We start from the raw sequence: 20,367 nt of genomic DNA on the forward strand, positions 1-20,367 counted from the left end.
GAAGAGGAACCCCGAATGGCCAATAAGTCTCACCCATAATCAGGAAATGAAAATTAAAGCAACAGTGAGGTATCTTGACATAGGCAGCTTAAAATGGGCTGTGAGTTCACGTACTTTAATCAGCAAAAATGATAAAATGTAATACATTTATGAACTGGCAAGGATGCAGGGGAATTGGAACTGAAAGCATCCTGGTGGAAATATAATAAGTGAAACCACATTAGTTATCAGTTTGCCTCTCCTGGTGGGATGAGAGGTGTGGACTTCATAGAAGACAGATTTTACTTGTAAATATCCACCCTAGGGAGATCACACATGTGAACAAGAAGGCAGGGACAGGGTATTTACTGCAGCATTTTGTCAATAACGCACCACGGCAAACAACCCAAACATCTAACAGTCAAGGAAAGAATAAAGAGAAACACTGGTTTGTGTGTACTACTAAGTTCTTTTTAAAAACCAGTTTTATTGAGATATAATTCACGTACCATAAAATCCATGTCTTCAAAGTGCACAATTCAGTGTTTTTCAGTATATTCACAAGGTTGTGCAACCATCATCACTATCTAATTCCACAGCGTTTCCATCACCCCAAACAGAAACCCCAGACCCATTTGCTGTTCCTCTCCTTTCTTCCCTCCCCAGCCTGCTGGAAACCATGAATCTGCTTTCTATCTCTAAGGATCTGTCTATTCTGGACATTTCATGTAAATGGAATCCTACAATACGCAGCCTTTTGTGTCTGGCTTCTTTCAATTATAATGATAATGTTTCAATGTTCATCTATATTGTGGCATGTAATGGTGCCTCATCCCTTTTTATGGGTGAATAATATTCCACGGTAAGGTCAACAACTGAATTCTATACTGTAAACAATAAGTTAGACCCACGAAAATCAACTGGATGAATTTCAAAAACATAATGCTGAGGACAATAAAAAAAGAATTGTAATATACAGTATGACTCCATATACATACATGTAAATAACACATAAAATAGTGCTGCATATTGACTATTAATAGATTCTTGGGTAGTAAAAGTATGAAAAAACACATAGGAATAACATAATGTTACCTCTAGGGAAGAGAGAGAGGAAAGAGATTGAGAGTGGCAGAAGTAAAATCATAGCAAAATATTCATGTCTAGAAATATGCACATAAGGTCAATGTGCATATTTGTTTTTATTATTTGGTGTTTTTCTTTATGATCAAATTCTTTCATAATTCAAAACTTAAAAAGAGAAAAGTTATGCAGCATATGCTTATGCATTAAGAATATTTACATATACATTCCTAATCTTTACACTTTCATTCATTTGTATATTTAACAATGACTTTCAAACGTGATTGAGTGACATAACATTGGAAGCAAAGCTCTTTTATTTATGTCATTTGGTGTCATTGTCACAAAAAAAGCCCATACTCAGAAAAATCCTTACAATGATGTATGTATTCTCCTAAATTAAGTTATAGGCATCATATGACAAAATCCACATATGTTCTCTAAGTCTGACTTCATTGTGTCCTTTGATTTTTAATAATAAAGAAATAAAACAGAAATATGATGGTACTAAGAAAACTCTTACACTCGTGTCGGAGAGAAAACTGGTCTTGATTTGAGATTAGATGGCTGCCCAGCAAGGCATAAAAGAATAATGAAGTAAATACATGTAGCTACTTACCAGGGTGCATGCTACATAGGAATGCTTTTGTTAGCTCACAATTGAGTGTCTACCTTTGTGGCTCATGTTTTGTGCTCCTTTGCAAAATCCCTGTGTCTATGGAATGTCTCACCCAACAGCAACCATACAAGCTTCTCTGGGGAAACTATTTTCTATTTATGTGGTGCCTTCCAGAATTCCCTAACAGTGTGTGTGAGAGTGTGTGTGTGTGTGTGTGTGTGTGTGTATAAAGTACGTGAACTTTCCACCATGCACTTACACAGTAATTGTCTGACCTCGCGTGTGAGAGTGCGCACGTGTATATAAAGTATATATTCTTAGCCTATGTTTTAAGTCAAACCATACTAAAGTCACACTCCAGATTTTGGGAAGACCAATCTAGTAATTGTTGATAGGAGTGGAAGCAAGAAGAGAAAAAGTTAATATTATTGTGGATTTTGCACAGAGGACACAGAGTGACCTGGATTTCCAAATGTCTAGTCATCTCAGCCATCTTAATCCATACTCTGCTTCCCAGGGAAGATGCCCTTCCTCCAGTGGCTTCTGCCATCCTCCTACGCCGTCAGCGTTGCACATTCACAGGACCCTGGGGGCTCCTCAGTGGGGACAGAAGCTGCCTCAGATGGTGCCTTCGTGTTTAGATCATTGGTCCCTTCCTGGGGATCTTTAGTCTTTGGGGAAAAGAGAAGGGTACATGGGCATCTGCAGCTGAGCTGTCCAATATGGTAGCCATGAGCCACATACGGCTAATCAAATGAATTACAATTCAATTAAAAATTCAGGTCCTAAGTCACACCAGATCTATGTCAAATGTGCAGTAGCCACCTAGGGCCGTGGCTGTGGAATAGGACAGCGCAGCTGTAGGACATTTCCAGCTCTGAGGAAAGTTCCAGCGACAGGGACATTCTAGAATGGCTGTAGTTCGGGGAGGGGGAGGAGTTTGACTCTAGTATTAATAAAACGATACTGACAACTAGTGTTACCTGGCACTAATAAAAATCACAAATGTATGTTTTTGAGAATAAGAACCATACTATGAGAACATCTACTAGTAATGTAATATCATATTATTGTTTTAAACCATTTGACTGAGACATCATTTATAAATAAATTGTAATTTTTCCATTAAATTTCCAAAAAATCCCTCAAAACCTCAATTTGATGAATTTTTGTAAACTTGTAGAATGATGCAGCCATCACCACAATAGAGTTTTAAGAGCATCCATCACCCCCCAAAATTTCCTTGTGCCTGTCTGCAGTTACACCTTGCTCTCAGGCCCCACCTGCCCCACCCCCGACCCCAGCCATAGGCAACTACTGATTTGCCTTTTCTGGAGATTTTATATAAATAGAACAATGTTATATACAGTCTTTTGTATCTGGCTTTTTCTTTTTCTTTCTTTCTTTTTTTAGTTTTTTTTTTAAATTTATTTATTGGGGTGACAATTGTTAATGAAATTACATAATTTCAGGTGTACAATTCTGTATTTCATCATCTATAAATCCCATTGTGTGTTCACCACCCAGAGTCAGATCTCCTTCCATCACCATATATTTGATCCCCTTTACCCTCATCTCTCTCCCCCCACCCACCTTACCCTCTGGTAACCACTAAACTATTGTCTGTGTCTATGAGTTTTTGTTTCTCATTTGTTTGTCTTGTTCTTTTGTTGTTTTTGGTTTATATACCACATATCAGTGAAATCATAGGGTTCTCTGCTTTTTCTGTCTGACTTATTTCACTTAGCATCATACTCTCAAGATCCATCCATGTTGTCACAAATGTTCCTATATCATCTTTCCTTAACGCGGAATAGTATTCCATTGTGTATATATACCACAACTTCTTTATCCATTCATCTATCGAAGGACATTTTGGTTGTTTCCATGTCTTGGCCACTGTAAACAAAGCTGCAATGAACATTGGAGCACACGTGTCTTTATGTATAAATGATTTCAAATTCTTTGGGTAGATACCCAGTAGAGGGATTGCTGGGTCACATGGTAATTCTATTTGTAATTTTTTGAGGAACCTCCACACTGCCTTCCATAGCGGCTGCACCAGTCTGCATTCCCACCAACAGTGTATGAGGGTTCCTTTTTGTAAATGGTTACCGCCTTAGGCGTTAGCTAACACCTGCATACTGGCATATAATTATCGTGTGTGTGTGTGTGTGTGTGTGTGTGTGTGTGTGTTGAGAAGAATTAAGAGCTAGTCTCTTAGCAACCTTCAAGTTTACAATACTGTGTGTCGGATCCCCAGGACTTATTTACCTATGAGTTACAAGTAGATAAACAACATCTCTCCAATTCCTCTGCCTGCCAGCCCATGGTAACCACCATTCTACTCTGTTTTTATGAATTTGGTCAAAGCACATGTTTTTAAACACAATGTTAATTGGCCTCCTAATTGTGTGAGTTGGGGAATCCATGTAACCAGAGTAGGGGCTGAACCAGGAAGCAGACACGACCAGCCTGGGTGGAGAGTGAGCTCATGGGGAATTCTAAAGGGGAGAACTCACCGAGAGGGATACTCTCTCTGGCCTGGATAAATCTGCAGGTGAGTCAGAGAGAGAGAGAAAAATTCAGTTCCAAGATAGCAGGAGTCAGGCTGTCATCTTTCATCCAGTGATTCTTTCCTGGGTTCTTTCTAAATCACTTACCTGAAGCCTCTTGCTGGGGAAATTTGGAGTGGCTGGTTCTGAGAGAGAAACACATTCAAGTATTTTGGAGGGACGATAAAGACTTTGGAAGGGAGAGGAGGAAGGTCACAGCCTGGGTTGGGGGAAGGGGTGTGTCAGGGGGAACAGGATGGGGTTGGGCATGAGAAATGGGGGTCTCTGCACCATCCTCTGAAGGATGGATGTGAGTTAAGTAGGGCACGAGACCTGCCAAGTGTATCTACCTCTTGTTGGACTCTTCATATGATGAACCTATAAAAAAATACAGGGCGAAATTTATCTAATGAGAGACTCCTTTTTTAAAAAAAATTAGTTTAAGTGTACAAAACAATGTAATATTTAGACATTTACACCCCTCCCAAAGTGATAACCTCCTCCCCCAATCTACTACCCCTCTGACATTGTATCTAGCTGTTACAATTCCATTGACTCTATTCCCTACGCTGTACTCCACATCCTGTGACTATATATATATTAAATTATAGTTGACATTCAACATTATTCAGCTTCAGCTTCAGGGAGAGACTCCTCTTTACTCCCCTTTCTCAGCGGTTTTAACTGGTGCTCCTCTGAACTTACCACGCTGAGTGCATCTGTAGATGAGGAAGACAGAGGGGAAGAGGAGAAAGATGATGAGGCAGCTGAAGGTGGTGACAAAGATGATGCTGGTGTCTGGAGGGAGAGGAGCAGATCAGAGAATCAGTTGGGTTCCTGAAATTCACTGATGGAGTTTACTGGCACAGCTAAGAGGAGCCAGAACCTGGCTTCAAAACATGGAACTGCCTTATCTCTCTTAGCCTAATACTCTTTAGATCCATCCATGTTGTCACAAATGGTAAGATTTCATTCTTTTTCACGGCCGAATACTATTCCATTGTATAAATGTACCACAGCTTCTTTATCCAGTCATCATTTCCATTGCTTCCCTATCGTGGCTATTGAAAATAGCACTGCAATGAACATAGGGGTGCATATGTCTTTTGAATTAGTGTTTTGGATTTCTTGGGATAAATACCCAGAGGTAGAATTGCTGGGTCATACAGAGAAAGACAAATACCATATGCCTTCACTTATATATGGAATCTAAAAAACAAAATAAATGAACAAACAAAAGAGAAACAAATTCACAGATACAGAACAAATTGATGGTCTTCAGATGGGAGGGAGGTTGGAGCACAGGGTGAAAAAGGTGCAAAGGATCAAGAAGTACAAGTTGGTAGATACCAAAAAAGGTCAAGGGATGAAAAATACAGCACAGGGAATATAGTCAGTAATATTGTAATAACTGTGTGTGGTATCAGGTAGGTACTAGACTTAACAGGGGGATGACTTTGTAAGGTATATAAATGCCTAATCACTATGCTGTATACCTGAAACTAATATAACATGTGAACTGTGATTGGAAAATAAATTTTAAAAAAATATGGAGCTTCAGAACAGGGTCCCATTGCTTTAGGCCATTTGCTTGTTAATGTCCCTGAGTTTCTCTTTCCCCATTCAAAGTGAGGGTAACAATAGTAGCTACTTCACTGGACGATGGGGAGATTAAATGGGTCAGCACTTACAGAGGATGCCTGGCACATGGGAAATTCCCAACAAATGTTTCATCCATCACAGTAATATTGTTTATTGCGAGCCACTCATGTTAGGTCTGCACGTGTGTTCTTTCTTATCTTGACAATAAGCATGCAAGATAGGTTAACTATCCTCGTTTCATTCATCCATAAAGTGAGCACCAGGAAGTCAACTGAATTCCCCAAGGTCCCATGGGCAGGATGGCCTTGGATCCTGGTGTGTCTAAGCCTTTAGGCCAGTCTGCCACAAGGTGAAGGTAGCTCTGGGCTGGCCACTGGGTGTCAAAATTCAAAATACGTGATATTCTGAACCTCTTCCAGGCAACTGATGATCTGGTGAGATAACATGTACCCAACTAACTGTAACGCTACAGAGGTGATGAGAAGTCTAATAACAGGTGAATGAAAGTCCAAACTCTCACCCCGCTCAAGAATCATGTTTTACGTATTACACACACACACACACCCCAAAGTGTTATTCAGCCGTGAGAAAGAAGGACATCCATTTGCAACATGGATGGACCTTGAGGACAGTATGCTGAGCAAAATAAGCCATAGACACATATTGCATGGTATCACTTATATGTGGAATCTAAATAATTAATAATAATAATAATAATATAGAAACACAGAGTGGAATGGTGGTTACCAGGAGCTGAGGGGTGGGGGAAATAGGCAGATGTTGGTAAAAAGGTACAAACTTTCAGTTACAAGATGTTATAAGGTCTGAGGATGCAATGTACAAGCATGGTGACTACAGTTGATAATACTCTATTGTATACTTAAAATTTACTAAAGGAGTAGAGCTTAAGCATTCTTACCTTGCCCTGCCCCCCAAAAAGGTAAATATGTGAGGGAAGTTGAGGGATGTGCTCATTATCTCAATGGGAGGTGTCCTTTCACAATGTATACGTTTATCAGATCAACACATTGTACACTTTATACATCTTACTGTTTTTTTTGTCAGTTATACATACCTCAATAAAGCTGAGGTGGGGTGGGAGGAAGGGAAGAAGGGAGAAAAGAATTTGAAGAGGTAGGTAATGATGAAAAGTACTGGCTCTAAGGCACCCAGTCTAAAATCTGACTCACTGCATCAGATAATGAGACTACGGTGAAAAAACTGTGGTTTTCTCCCCCAATAGTCCACCCACACCCGCCTCCCTCTGTAACAGATGCTGTCATTTCCTCGGCACCCATGCTCCCCCAGGTCCCTGTGCCATTTTTATGTACTCTAGATCTTGGCTTCTCTCCCTGTCCTATGTGAACACTTGTATCTGGAAGGATCCCAAATGCCGTGGAATTTATGTGCCTCAGGGTCACCAATGACTTATTTGTCAGAACGCGAATGTTCTAGCTCCCCGGCATCCCCCCCACACTGGGAACCTTCTCTGTGTCCTGCACTTTCCTGCAGGATTGAGCAAAAGACACCAGCTGAGGTGGAATATCCCATTGTTGTTTAGTCTCTTTGCCTCAAAATCCTTGTTCTCTACTCCCCTTCAATGTCACTTTTGCACTAATGCTTAAGGTCTGCTTTTGTTCGTACTGAATCAAAGAGACCCTCCAAAGCAAGAGTTCTGTAAGTGTATCTCTATGGACGCATAAAAACAGGGCAGAAATAGCTGTTCCTGGATTAGCAGGGCCCCTGGAGAAAGCACAGAAACATCAGCCCTTTCTTAACCTTTCAGTTCTCCCCTTGTCCAACCTGCAGTTCTCTCACATAGCAGTTCGCTAGAAATGAGAAGTAAATTATTGAGAAATGGTCCTCTTCCTATGGCCTCACAATTCATTGAACTGGGTTCACCCTGAGATGTCCACATATCCTGGTCAAATTTCACATCTCTATTTACAAATTGCCAAAATAAATGACAAAGGGTCTATGATATTGGTCTGGAGGAATCGACTGAGAAATGGATACAGCTTGACACAGGCACCAGAAAGAGACTTGCAGGCACCAGAAAGAAAGGCCCGGCCTTGTGTCAAAGTTAGGTGATGAAATTCATCATCAGTCTGCATAGAACTGGAGTATAGGTTCCTTTTCTGGCAGCTTTGAGGCATACGTATACAGGCTGGGGACAGCATATCTGTGCTTAAACATTTGTCATTCTGTTGAGAATTGTGGTAGTATAAATGTGAAATCAGAAAGCACATTTTAAGAAATGATATACACACCCACTATCATGGCTATAATAAAGTAAAAGGAAATTAACAAGTGTTAATTTGTTAATTAACAAGGCAAGAAGGTGGAGATATTGGAACCCATGTATATGACTGCCGGGAAGGTGAAATGGTGCAGTCACATTGGAAAACAGTCTGGCAGTTCCTCCAGAAGCTAAACATAGAGTTACCATATGTCCCAGCCATTCTACCCATAGGTAGACACTGAATTGAAAGCAGGGACTCAGACACTTGTACACTCGTGTTTGTAGAAGCATTAAATGTAATAGTCAAAAGGTACCAACAACCCAAATGTCCATCAACTGATGAATGGAGGAACAAAAGGTGGTCTATCCATACAATGGAATATTATTCAGTCATTAAAAAAATGAAGCACCAACACACTCTACAACATGGATGAACCTTGAAAACATTATGCTAAATGAAAGAAGCCAGTCTCAAAACACCACATATTGTGTGAATCCATTTACAGGAAAAGTCCAGACTAGACAAAACCATGCAGAAAGAAGATTAATAGTTGGCAGACTGTGGTGGGAGAGAGGGGTAGGGGAAGTGACAGCTTAGTGGGTAAAGGGAGACATATAGAGTGGTGATGGTCACACAACCTTGCGAATACACTAAATGCCACTGAATTATACGCTGTAAAAGGGTGCAGTTAATGGAATGTGAATTATATATCAATAAAAAAGAAAGAAAAATTATACAAGAGCTAAAAATATGAAAGCTTTGCTTCTTCTTCCCTCTCACACACTGCTAGACTTCCCACCTCATTTCGGATATGTCTGTGCTCCTCAACTATCAGATTTCAGGTCTCTCGAAGAAAACACTGCTAGTGTGAACTATGTTCATACAGCTGGAGTAGCAGTCACGTCCCAAGCCTCCTAATATCAAACACATTTCAAGGACTAATATTAATACTTATTTCGCAAAGACACTTTGGAGAATATCTTTTTTGAAAAGATGAATTATAGCAGGCTCCAATGACAGCCTTTAACAATATTGGCCCTTTGGCGTAGATTGCAGAGAGGTGATGAGTTGCTAAAAAGCATGAGTAAGTGTCTAGGTGTCACTGAAGTCCAGATGAGCTCCTGTTTCCGTCTAAAGCTACCAAAAGCCTAATTTTTATGAGAATTTCGGAGGACAGAATCTTAGTCAATTCTTCGCGGAAAAGCAACATCAGAGAAAAAGAATTTTATATTCACCTATTTTTGAGAACTTTAAAGTTTTAACAATTCAGTAATACATATTCCCAAAGTACCCGAACTTCACAGGTCCCCGTCCCAGTCCCCAAACCAGTCACATAAACTCACTCCCAAACTTCACAAAACACCACCGTAATTTTTCATTATGCAAAATGGCAAACAATGCACCTCATGCTGTTTTACTCACCAGGTGTTTAAGAACCTGGGAGTGGTTCAGAGGTCATCTTTCCCAAAAGGGCATTAGTTTCCCCAATCACATTAAGATTCTCCTTGTTCCTTTCAATCAAAGGGGGATCCCCTGCCTCATGAAGTGGATAAAATTGGGAAAAACACCTCTTCTCTAATTATCTTACCTGTTTTTGAGGAAGCTCCAGGTCCATCATGGCCATCTAGAAAATAAGATGCAAACAAAGTAATCACAACGATTATATGTTTTACTTATGGACTCTGGGTAGCAGAGAAGAAAATGTCTTCTCCATTCTCTAGGTGCTCACTAGGTCCCCAAACAAGGGCTAGAACACTAGATTACTCTTCTTAATACTCCTGGAGTTTGATATTATTTTTATTAACAAAAATATTTATGAATGACACAACCAATTCCCCCAATTCCAATCCTATTCCTTGCCAATCTTCCCTATCCCAGGAAAGAGCACCACCATTTTGCAAATATTTTCTCCCATTTAGTAGGTTGCCTTTTCATTTTGTTGGTGTTTTCTTTTGCTGTGCAGGAGTTTCTTAGTTTGATGTGTCCCACTTATTATTTATTTTTGCTTTGTTCCTTGTGCTTTTGGTGATATATATATATATATATATATATATATATATATATATATATATATATATATATATATATATATATATGTGGCTAAGACCAATGTCAAGGGAATTTTCCTGTATGTCTTCTTCTAGGAGTTTTATGGTTTGGGGTCTTATGTTTAGGTCTTTAATCCATTTCAAGTTAATTTTTATGAGTGATGAAGATAGGGATCCAATTTCATTCTTAAGCATGTGGATATCAGTTTTCCCATCATCATTTCTTGAGGAGACTATCCTTTCCCCAAGAGTATTCTTGGCTCCTTTGTCAAATATTAGTTGATCACATGTGCGAGAGTTTATTTCTGGGCTCTCTATTCTGTTCCATTGCCCTATGTATCTATTTTTATGCCAGTGCCATGCTCTTTTGATTACTATAGCTTTGTAGTACAGTTTGAAATCAGTAAGTAGGATGCCTCCAGCTTTGTTCTTCTTTCTCAGGATTGCTCTTGCTATTTATGGTCTTTTGTCTATTCTACAAGTTTTAGAATTGTTTCTTAGTTTCTGTGAAAAATGCCATTAGAATTTTGATGGAGATTACATTGAATCTATAGATGGCTTTGGGTAATACGGACATTTAAACAATATTAATTCTTCTGATCCATGAACATGGGATAACTTTTCGTTTGTTTCTGTCTTCTTCAATTTCTTTCATCAGAGTCTTGTAGTTTTCACTGTACAGATATTTCACCTACTTGGTTAAATTTATTTCTAAGTATTTTATTGGTTTTGGTGCTATTGTTAATGGGATTATTTTCTTTATTTATTTATCAGATATTTTATTGTTATTGAATAAAAACAAAACTGATTAGTGTATATTGATTATATATCTTGCAACTTTACTAAATATGTTGATTAGTTCCGACAGTGTTTTTGGTTGCATCTTTAGGATTTTCTATATTTAAGATCATATTATCCTCAAATAAAAGACACTTTTACTTCTTCCTTTCCAATTTGAATGCCGTTTCTTTCTTTGTCTTGCCTGATTGCTCTAGCTAGGACTTCCAGTACTATGTTGAATAGCAGCAGTAAGAGTGAGCACCTGATCTTAGAGGAAAAGATTTCACCATTAAATATAATATTATGTGTGGGTTTGTCATAAATGGCCTTGCTGTTGTTGAGGTATATTCCCTCTATCCCCATTTTGTTGAGAGTTTTTATCTTAAAATGATATTGTATTTTGTCCAATGCTTTTTCTGCATCTATTGAGATAATCACATAATTTTTATCCTTCATTCTATCAATGTAGTGTATTACATTTATTGATTTATGTATGTTGAACCATCCATGCACCCCAGGGATAAATCCCACTTGATCATGGTATTTGATCCTTTAAATGTGCTGGGGAATCCAGTTTGCTAACATTTGAGAAATTTTGCTTCAAATTCATTAGGGATATTGGTCTGTAGTTTTCTTGTAATGGCCTTATCTGTCTTTGGTATTAGGGTAAAATGAGCATGGGAGTACCCCCTCTAGCTTCAACTTTTTTGGAAGAGTTTGAGAAGGATTGGTGTTTTCTTCTTTAAATGTTTGGTAGGATTCACCAGGGAAGTCACCTGGTCCTAGACTTTTTTTGGGGGGTGGGGGGAGCAGATTTTTGATTACAGGACTTTGTTGTTATTGTTGGGAGATTTTTGGTTACTGATTCAAGTTCCTTACCCATTATTGGTCTGTTCAGATTTTCCATTTCTTTATGACTCAGTTTTGGTTTGTAGACTTACACAAAGGCTCTCTCATTCACAGGTGATTGCTGAAGTCCATGTTCTCCAGGGGCTCCCAGACCACAGCCAAGAGGGGCTGGAACCAGTCACAGTCTCCTGCAGATCCCAGCCAGTACTGAGGTCTGTCTGCCTATTACCCAATGCACAGGTGGGCAAGACTCCTCCCAGATCTCTTGGCATATGGTGCTGGATACCACAACTCCCACAGAGGCACTTTTGTTTGCAGATAGATGCTGAGTTTTTGTTGTTGAAGGGGGGGGGGTCAGAACAAGGATGTCTTATGCCACCATGATGATCAGTTTGTTTTTTTCTTACTTTCTTGACTTGTCGTGGTTTTGGGATCCCTGTTTTCAGCAGAGCGATAATGATATATTCAGTTCTGTTGCATGGAATCAGACACATGGGAGTGTCATACTGTGACCTGGAGTCATCTCTGGGTCTACACTGACTGACAGAGAAGGTTTTAGGAATGATCCTGAAAAGGACAAGCCAATGGGGGTGAAGAGAAGGACCAGGGCTTCCTGTTTTCCATTGCGCCTGGGCACGTTCTCACCTATGTCTCTATATTAATTGTATCTTTTATTTTCTGCATTTGATGCTTTGACATCGTGGGACCTTGCTGACCCTGGAAGGATTCCTCTGCCAGGGTTATCCAATTCCTAGAGATAGGAAACAACTCTCCTTCAAGTGTACCTTTCATATACAAACCAACCAACCCAGAGTATACATTCCCAACAACCTCCTTCACTGGGCTCTCACACTCGGGCCACTATTCCCCTACCCTAATCACCCCAGGGCCAGGTCTCAGACAACCAGGGACAGCCTCTATACCCCAACCTTATGCCCGTTGCTTCCCAGAAAAACCACTATAAAGGCTCTTCTTCAGAGTCCTCTCCCTCCCTTTGCTTTCTGACTGACCCTGGTGCTGCCTCATGTGACCCCGCATGGCATGGCATGCCCCTAAATGGTACCAAACGATTTCTTCAATGACAATTGTTTCTTAATCCCTTGGCCTTACTGTACCTCAAATTTCCTACTAACACCTCTATTCTAAAACACTGTCCCACATCCACATCACTGAGACCCATTCAGAATCCCTGATGAGAGTCTTGCCCTCACACTCAGTTCCCATTTCCCTACACTCAATAGATTGCATCTGTATTTTGTTTCCTGGATTCCTTCCTCCCCTACCAGATACCAACACAGGAAAAGGTGTATCAAGGAGCAGACCTGAGGCTGCCCTTCTCACCTGTGACCACCAGTTGTAGGTGTTCACTCTTCTCTGACCACTTGTGGGAACCTGTTATCTTGTAGGCACAAAAGTATGTTCCAGCATTCTTAGGCTCCAGGTTCATGAGGAGGAATTCGGCATCGTGCCCTGCTGAACTCTGCTCCTTCTTGTACCCAGAATCCTGCAACTTCCCCAGCATGAACGTCACATTCTGGAAGTGACATTGGCACTTCAGGGTCACGTTACTATTGCGTTCAACCACTGATCTGGGCAAGGCGCTGAGGGAGGGTTTGGGAAGTTTCTCTGGAAAGAATTCAGAGTTAGTTTGACTCTTCATCTTGATGACCACAAACTCACTCCTAGAATTCTGAAGATTAAAGGGAAGAGTCATGAAACTTGGGATGCAGGAACAACCAGAGTTTACACGGGAGACAACTCACCATTGTTTTGCTCATGTTCGTAGCCCAGACAAAGTCCTGGAAGAGAAACTCTCATGAGAGATGAATGATGTGCTTGTCTTTGAGTACAAATCAGGCAGAGAACGGACAACTAATTTATTCAAGATCTGCTCTATTCCTTGTAGGTGCTCTCCTGGGTTTATTTTTCACTTTTTACTTTTCTGATTTATTGCAGTAAAGCTTTCATGATTAGTCCTTTTGCCTTCTAGTAACCATTGAACATTTACCTATATTTTTCCCTCCTATTTTCTGGGTTTGCAGTGTTTCTCCTTACCATTTCATGCAATCGTTATTTTACTGTGCAGTATGGGGGTTTCCTCCATCATTCAAACGGAGAGAGTTTGTGGTACAGGAAATAAACATGGGGAAGATGGCCAGTCTCTGTCTGCCCAGCATATTCTGCCCTGCAGCTGGAGGTCTGCCACCTCTAAAGTTCCAATGTGAACTTTGGGGAGGGCTGTATTCAGAAGGAGGAGGAAGGAACTGGGGCAGAGGACAAGTCCTGATATCCCCTCCACAAGCTCCACTCACGAAGGAGGACCTGGGGCTTTGTGAGGTGGGGCTGCAGGTTCAAAGTCAAGAGATCCTATGAGACCAAGCCAACATTATAATCCAGGTCATCTTTTAACAGGCTGTCTGTTTGATTACATTATGTTCAAGTTGAGCATGGTTAAAATCAGGCTGAGGATAGGGGTGGTCAGAAATTTTTCTTCTTATCTGTCATCCCCAGGTATGGTTCTACTCTGTATTCCCGTGTATTCCTGTTATGTTTGTACCCAACCCACAGCATTTCACACCCTGTAGACTCTGCCTTCCTATATACCAATGGAACAGTCAGGGCACGACTATGCTGTTTAGAGGATACAGAGCTGGAGATCCCATCCCAGCACTGCATGTCGGCTGAGTAAACAGACGGTGTTACTACACATCTCTGCACCTTGGATTCCTTCTCTCTTTTGTGCGAGCGTCAGAATGAAGACATGACGATATCACAGCCTACAAGACTGTGACAGGTGGCCTGTGTCCAATACGCAGAAGTCGTCACGCCTGTGCTTGCCATGTTTCCCACATTAACCCCCACTCCACTGTGAAATTTCTCACCCATCCAAACCCATCCCTCCCAGGTCTGGAGACTCACCGAGGCGAAGCAGAGACAGGAATCCTATGACCATAGCTTCCCTTCCACACAGACGAAGATTCTGTCTTCAGTTTCACAGTTCGCAGGAAGAAGGGAGACTGGGGTGATCTCAGCTCTCCAACTGCCCACTTTGTCCCCAGGATGTGTGGGGAGACGTTTGGCCCTGACACTCTGGTTCTCCACACCATCTGGTGTAGTTTCCTTCTTGCAATCAACTCAGGAAACCAAAAGCCATCAATGACAACACCTTCCCCCAAAATCCGGTTTGTGGGGCTACAGCTCCACCCACTCCAAGACCCATCTCATCTCATCTGAAGTCCTGCCCAAGACACTTTCTTTAAAAAATATTTTTTTTGGAAACAGTTTTAGAGTCATAAAAAAGAATATACGGAGTTACCACACGTATCCATCAGCCAGCTTCCCCAGTGGTAATATAAAATTATTGTACATTATCGAAAGCAGAGAATTGGTATTGGTGCAATACAATGGCTGGTAAAGACATAGTAACATTTCAAATGCTGGGATCTCTGAAAGAGCTGAATACTCACTGCCCCTGAGTGCAGGTAGGTCAACAAGAAAACAGAAATGAATGTGTCTATCTTTGAGGCTGAGTAAATTTGTCCCCTAGTAAACTGTGACAAACGGGTCACACAACAGTCAGATTTCTAATGTGCTTTTTCTTACAGAAAAGAAAATAATCAAAGTACATTTGAAAGCTCCCATGCAGTTGTCTCCAAACGGGAAGAGCATAAGCCCATTTTCTAAGGAGCTAAGGAGGAAACATTGGTAAACTAAGGAAGTAGTTCCTCTCTAGAAGTACAATATACATTCATCTTTTATGCTACTTGCTGCTTTCTAAGTGTTGACCTCAAAATAAAAGAGCCTTTCAAAGTGAGAGGCAATAAGCATTTATTTAAGATCAATATGAATAGCTATTGATCTATTTGGGATGCACTGATTCAGACAGAAGCTCAAATAGTGTTCTGATTAGGAGATAAAGGCATTGGGTATTTATGAGAAAGGGAAGGGGAAAAATTGCATCAATACAAGGAAGGCATTACTATAGGTGCAGGTAAGCTAACACAGTGATACTAACTCTAAACAATATTCTTAGTTTTCAGTGCCGTAGTCATTAGTCCAGTAGTCATAATAACTGTTTTCTTGTTATCTTTGCAAATATTAATAATTATTTGGGACCAAGGTTGCTTAGGCTCAAAGGTTATTTTGCCCTGTTTTAACATTCCAAAGGTTTGAGGGCTAAGACATGTAAGACAGTTCCTCTGGATGGCAGCTCTGACTCCATTTTAAAATAGCTGCTTCTATTACTGTTTACATAAGTCAGTTAAGACTTCTGTTGACTAATGACTGCCTCACATAACTGAAAACACTAGGGTTGTAATGGGTTCAAGCATGGGTGGACTCAGTTATGGCATTGGGAATCTGTCGTTCTCTGAGTCAAGGTGCCACTTTCTACTGTATAGACTTTGTTCTCAGGTTGGTTCTCTTTATATGCTAGAAAGATACCCATCAGCAACTTTAGGCTGAAATAGTGTACTTACACTGACACTTGTAACAAAAGTCCTGAGACAGACCACATTGCTTGATCTTGGTTCACATGCCCATTCCTAAATCCAGACATAGCCAGGATGATGGGTTACACTGATTGACCTTTTGGGGGAACATGTGCACACCAGGCGCTAGGAAGCTGGGTCAGTACCATTTAGCCACAGAGAGTGGCTGAGAAATAGTTGGCCAATGTCCCACTCAAGATAGTCTTACCAGGCTCAGTCTTTTGGGAAGGATCCCGCTGAGCCCGCCAGTTGTGTTCTCCCTGCAAAAAAAAAAAAAAAAAGATACTCTTACCAGGATATATGGGATATTAGTAGCTGGCCATGCAAAAAATCAATAGTGTTCATTATGTAACTTCATCTGCCAATATCAGTCTGTGCCTCAGGAAAAAATTAGGCCTCCTTCAAATAACTAATCTGTGGTTCTTGTCTCCTTTAACCATGAGGTCACTGAAATAATGTGCAGGTGCTATTACATTATAATAATGTGGATGGAAAAGGGGCTACATATTAAACCTGACAAGTTCAGGAGACTGAAAATAACCATATAGGATGATGTGAACATAAAAACCCCTAACTAAGGTGGGCCATGGTGGGAAGTCACATCCTTGGCCTGTAGCTTCCTTGACAAAGGTCAGTCTTTAACTTAAGTGAGCCTGTCTATTGTCTTTTTGCATCTAAGATAACATACCCTTGGAATGTCAGAGGAATCCCTTTTTCTGGACCTCCCCAGGGGGCACAACCCACCACACCAGAGCAGGAAACTACAAAGTCCCTCATTGTTATCTTATTCCCCAAATATTACTGAATTGGTACAAAAATAATTGCAGTCTAAAAGATTAAAAATAACTGCAAAAACTGCAATTACTTTTGCACCAACCTAATATCTCTGTGCTGTAAAATACTATTAACTATCCTGTACCCACCAATGTAAAAAAAGTGTGTCTCTCCATTTTAGTTTTTATCCAATCCCAGAGATTTCCCCACTTTGCTTTCTTCCACCCCCTTAATCTACAGCCAATAGATTTCATGTAACCTTCCTCCTTTGATTCTAATGTATAAAATAAGTTGCACAACGGCAATTTTCCGGAGCATTTTCTCAATCCACTGAGACTTTGCTTCCTGGCAACTGTCGTCAGTTTGGCTCAAATAAACTCTTATAAGCTTTCTCTTAGGCTGGATGTTTTTTCGTTGACATTATACATCAAATTTATAGAAATATTAGGTCCCACGCCTGTGGCTGTGAAGGGTAGGACAGAAACCCAGTATTGCAAGGGCTGAAAAATCTTACATCTCAAAGTAGATGCCAGCTCCTCAAATACACAATACACCAGCAGAGGCAAAGAACAGCTGAGGGAAAAACCAGGATGAGATACATTCTCCGGGAGGCAAAATGGATCAAGTGCCCCAGACTGGACTGAAATTATTGGAGGGATTAAGATTGGAACAGAAGACAGAGTAAGTGGAGAATAGCTCCAACTGTGGGCCTCTCCATGCCTGTAAAAGACATTGTTAGACGCTCCTAGAGGCTCATTGCCTTCTGATTCAACCACAACCTGTGCTGCAACTGATTTTTATTCAAGTACAATTTCTCAGGAATTATGCTACCAACTAATCACCAGTGGTAAGTGAGTTCTGATTTCTATTAAGATTTGAAATCACAAAGAATCAGTCCTAACTGTAACAGGCGTGCATGCGAGTGCACACGTGTTCTCCATATTGCTCAGGTCAGTTGATTTCTGTTTAGATCTATCAGGTGACTTGGCTCTTGTTCACTTTCTGAAAGAGAGGCCAAAAGACCCTCGTATGTCCACTTTCCACCTAAGCCCGGCTCTCCATACTCCAACATCAACTGCAACTGTTACCAGATCAAACTTTTCCTTTTACTGTCCGCCACTTCCATCCTTTGATTTTTGCAACTTCCCCTTATCTAGAGCATTCCACATTTCAAATCTTGATTCAAACCCCACATCTTCCATGAAGTTTTTCTGATTCTGCCCCTTCTGTGACCTCCAATAGCACTCATAATTCCTAATTTCAGTTCATTTCATGCTACCTTGCAAATTTGTCTTTCTGCTTAAGCTAAAGGACCAGGGCGTGAGCTCATCTACTCTCCACCAATCCCAGCAAGGTGTTTCGCACACAGTAGGCACTCAGTACGTAATACGGACCCAGGTTTGATGCAAATCAAGCATTACTCTCAAGTGCTTTCAACCCTATTAAGTCCCAGAGGATGACCAACACGTAGGCAGGTCGGGGGTGGGAGAGTGGGGGGTTGAGGGGGTAGCGGGATGTGGGGGTGAGGGAGTGGAGGCGTGGAGGTTGTTGGGGTGCTATAATTCCCAGCAGCCTGTGCAGATCTGGCCCTGATGGGGGATGGGTGGAACTGTTTTGTTTCGCTTTTTCCACAGAGCAAGGCTCCAACCATGTTAAGATATTGGAGTGTCTGGCAGGGGAGGGTCGGGGGACTTTAAAGAGCAGCAGGACATTCGCTTGGATAGACAGTGCACTTTCGCCATGTCTGGGCAGCAAAAGCAGAACGCACCACCTCCCACGTACCAGCAGAGGTTACTAACACGCCTGCCCCATTCCGCGCGCGCGCCCCTGTGCGCGTAAACTACACGCGCTGCCCCCACACATGCACTCCCGTAGCGCGCGCCGACGCCCTCGCGGGCGCCCTGGACCCGGCGGCCAGGGGTCCGAGGCAAGCGCGATACGCCGGTCCGAAGCGTGCATGCAGCGCGCGCCTTGTGGAATCTTCTGTGCGCTCCTTCTACGCACCCCAGCGCAAGCACCTCGCGCGTGCCATCCCCCACGCACGCCGTCCCCACGCAGCCAACCCCCACGCGCACCACCCCCTACGCACGCCGGCCTCACCCCACGCACACCACACCCCTTGCTCGCTCAGGGGACCACACGGCCAGACACTGGGAGCATGAGCAGTACCCGAGTGTGGCGCACACACAGAGTGCATCTTCCGGCATCTGCGCTCCGTCTTGATAAAGACTAACTGGCACTTTAAGGAGACGTCATCAGGTGGGAGGACCTACGGAAAGAGCTAGGACTAATGGAAGTTCATGTGAGAACCCTGCAGGAAAAAAAATCTATGATTCTGTCTTCTTTTATAATAAAGCTAGATGGTTCTAACTTCTTTTTTCCCTTCCTTAACTATCCCTCCATCTTGACACGCTGGCCAGAATGTGCATGTGGCTTGCCATGTCTGCAGGTGCTGGGTTGTAGCCCTCCCTCCGCCCCCATACATCCTTTTTGGTGTGAAATACCTAGTTGATACTTTTCAGTCTACAGCCTGCGCACTCCAGCGCAGGCTCCCCATGGGTGCCACTCCCACGACCCCCACGCACGTTACCCCCCACGTACGCCGCAATTCACGCACAATGCCCATCTCTCACTCATTCCGGACTTGGTGCCAGACCACCTGGGAGCGTGAGCAGTACGCTGGTCCTGAGTGTGCAAGCAGTGTGCTTCTTCTGGACTCTTCTGTGCACTCCATTTGCGCACCCGCTGCATGGCATGCACGCTGTGGCCTCAGCTGCCCCGGCGCCTGTTCAGGGAGGGGCCTGAGAGGTGGTCTCTGGGTCTTGGGACCTCCTCACTGCGGGCTCCTGTCCTGGTGAGGAAGCACGGCGTCCCCAACCGGTGAGTACAAGCCGGCCCTGCCCGCAGAGACAACCGCAGTTGCCAGCTGAGCAGACGCTGGGAAAGGAGGTCGCCCGCTCTGTCGCGGTGCCTGTTGCCTCCAGCCGGCATGGAGTGGGGAGCAGCCCAGGTGCAGGGGCAGGCAGTGCACGGTGCGGCCCTGCTTTGGCTCTCCCACGGCCTCTTCCTTCCGGGGAGGACAGGGTTTCTTTGATTTCAGTGTGTCGACTGAAAAATGATGTTGACTAGGTGTTTCATCACCAAAAAGGATTTCTTTGGGAAAAAGAAAGGGGGTACAGCCGAGTGCACACAGACATGGCAGGCCACGTGCACACAATGTGTGTATGCCACGATGAAGTGGTACTTGAGGAAGGCAAAAGGAAGTTAACGGAAGGGGAAGTTAGAACCATAGAGCTTCATTGTAAACAAGAGTTCTTCCTGTGGGGTTCTCGCAATTCTAGCTCC

At 42.3% G+C, this 20,367-nt stretch overlaps 1 protein-coding gene and 1 long non-coding RNA gene across 15 annotated transcripts in view; one reads left to right on the plus strand and one right to left on the minus strand.

Annotated features, from left to right (window-relative positions):
* Window positions 1–430: 430 nt before the first annotated feature.
* VSTM1 (V-set and transmembrane domain containing 1) lies at window positions 431–19,892 on the minus strand. 14 transcript variants are annotated; one of them, XM_081030646.1, is made up of 11 exons: window positions 19,192–19,228; window positions 16,457–16,508; window positions 14,678–14,742; window positions 13,522–13,557; window positions 13,100–13,384; window positions 9,670–9,705; window positions 4,942–5,034; window positions 4,587–4,614; window positions 4,345–4,382; window positions 4,204–4,235; window positions 431–2,352 (listed from the first exon to the last, which is right to left on the minus strand). In XM_081030646.1, the coding sequence occupies exons 3-11, from the start codon at window positions 14,709–14,711 to the stop codon at window positions 2,236–2,238; spliced, it is 699 nt and encodes a 232-aa protein (XP_080886772.1). In that variant the 5' UTR covers window positions 14,712–14,742; window positions 16,457–16,508; window positions 19,192–19,228; the 3' UTR covers window positions 431–2,235. The 14 variants fall into 14 exon arrangements, with proteins under 14 accessions (XP_080886772.1, XP_080886773.1, XP_080886764.1 ...); XM_081030647.1 differs by having other exon boundaries at window positions 19,123–19,220; XM_081030638.1 differs by lacking the exons at window positions 13,522–13,557; window positions 14,678–14,742 and adding an exon at window positions 19,640–19,751 and having other exon boundaries at window positions 13,100–13,292; window positions 19,192–19,291.
* The window catches only part of LOC308489476, a 23,723-nt gene continuing 23,126 nt past the window's right edge, over window positions 19,771–20,367 (plus strand). Inside the window, exon 1 of the long non-coding RNA XR_013992104.1 lies at window positions 19,771–19,902. This is a non-coding gene — a long non-coding RNA (uncharacterized lncRNA). The remainder of the gene's footprint in view (window positions 19,903–20,367) is intronic.

This window comes from Rhinolophus hipposideros, assembly GCF_964194185.1.
Source record: "Rhinolophus hipposideros genome assembly, chromosome: 21".
NCBI classification, from domain to species: Eukaryota; Metazoa; Chordata; class Mammalia; order Chiroptera; family Rhinolophidae; genus Rhinolophus; species Rhinolophus hipposideros.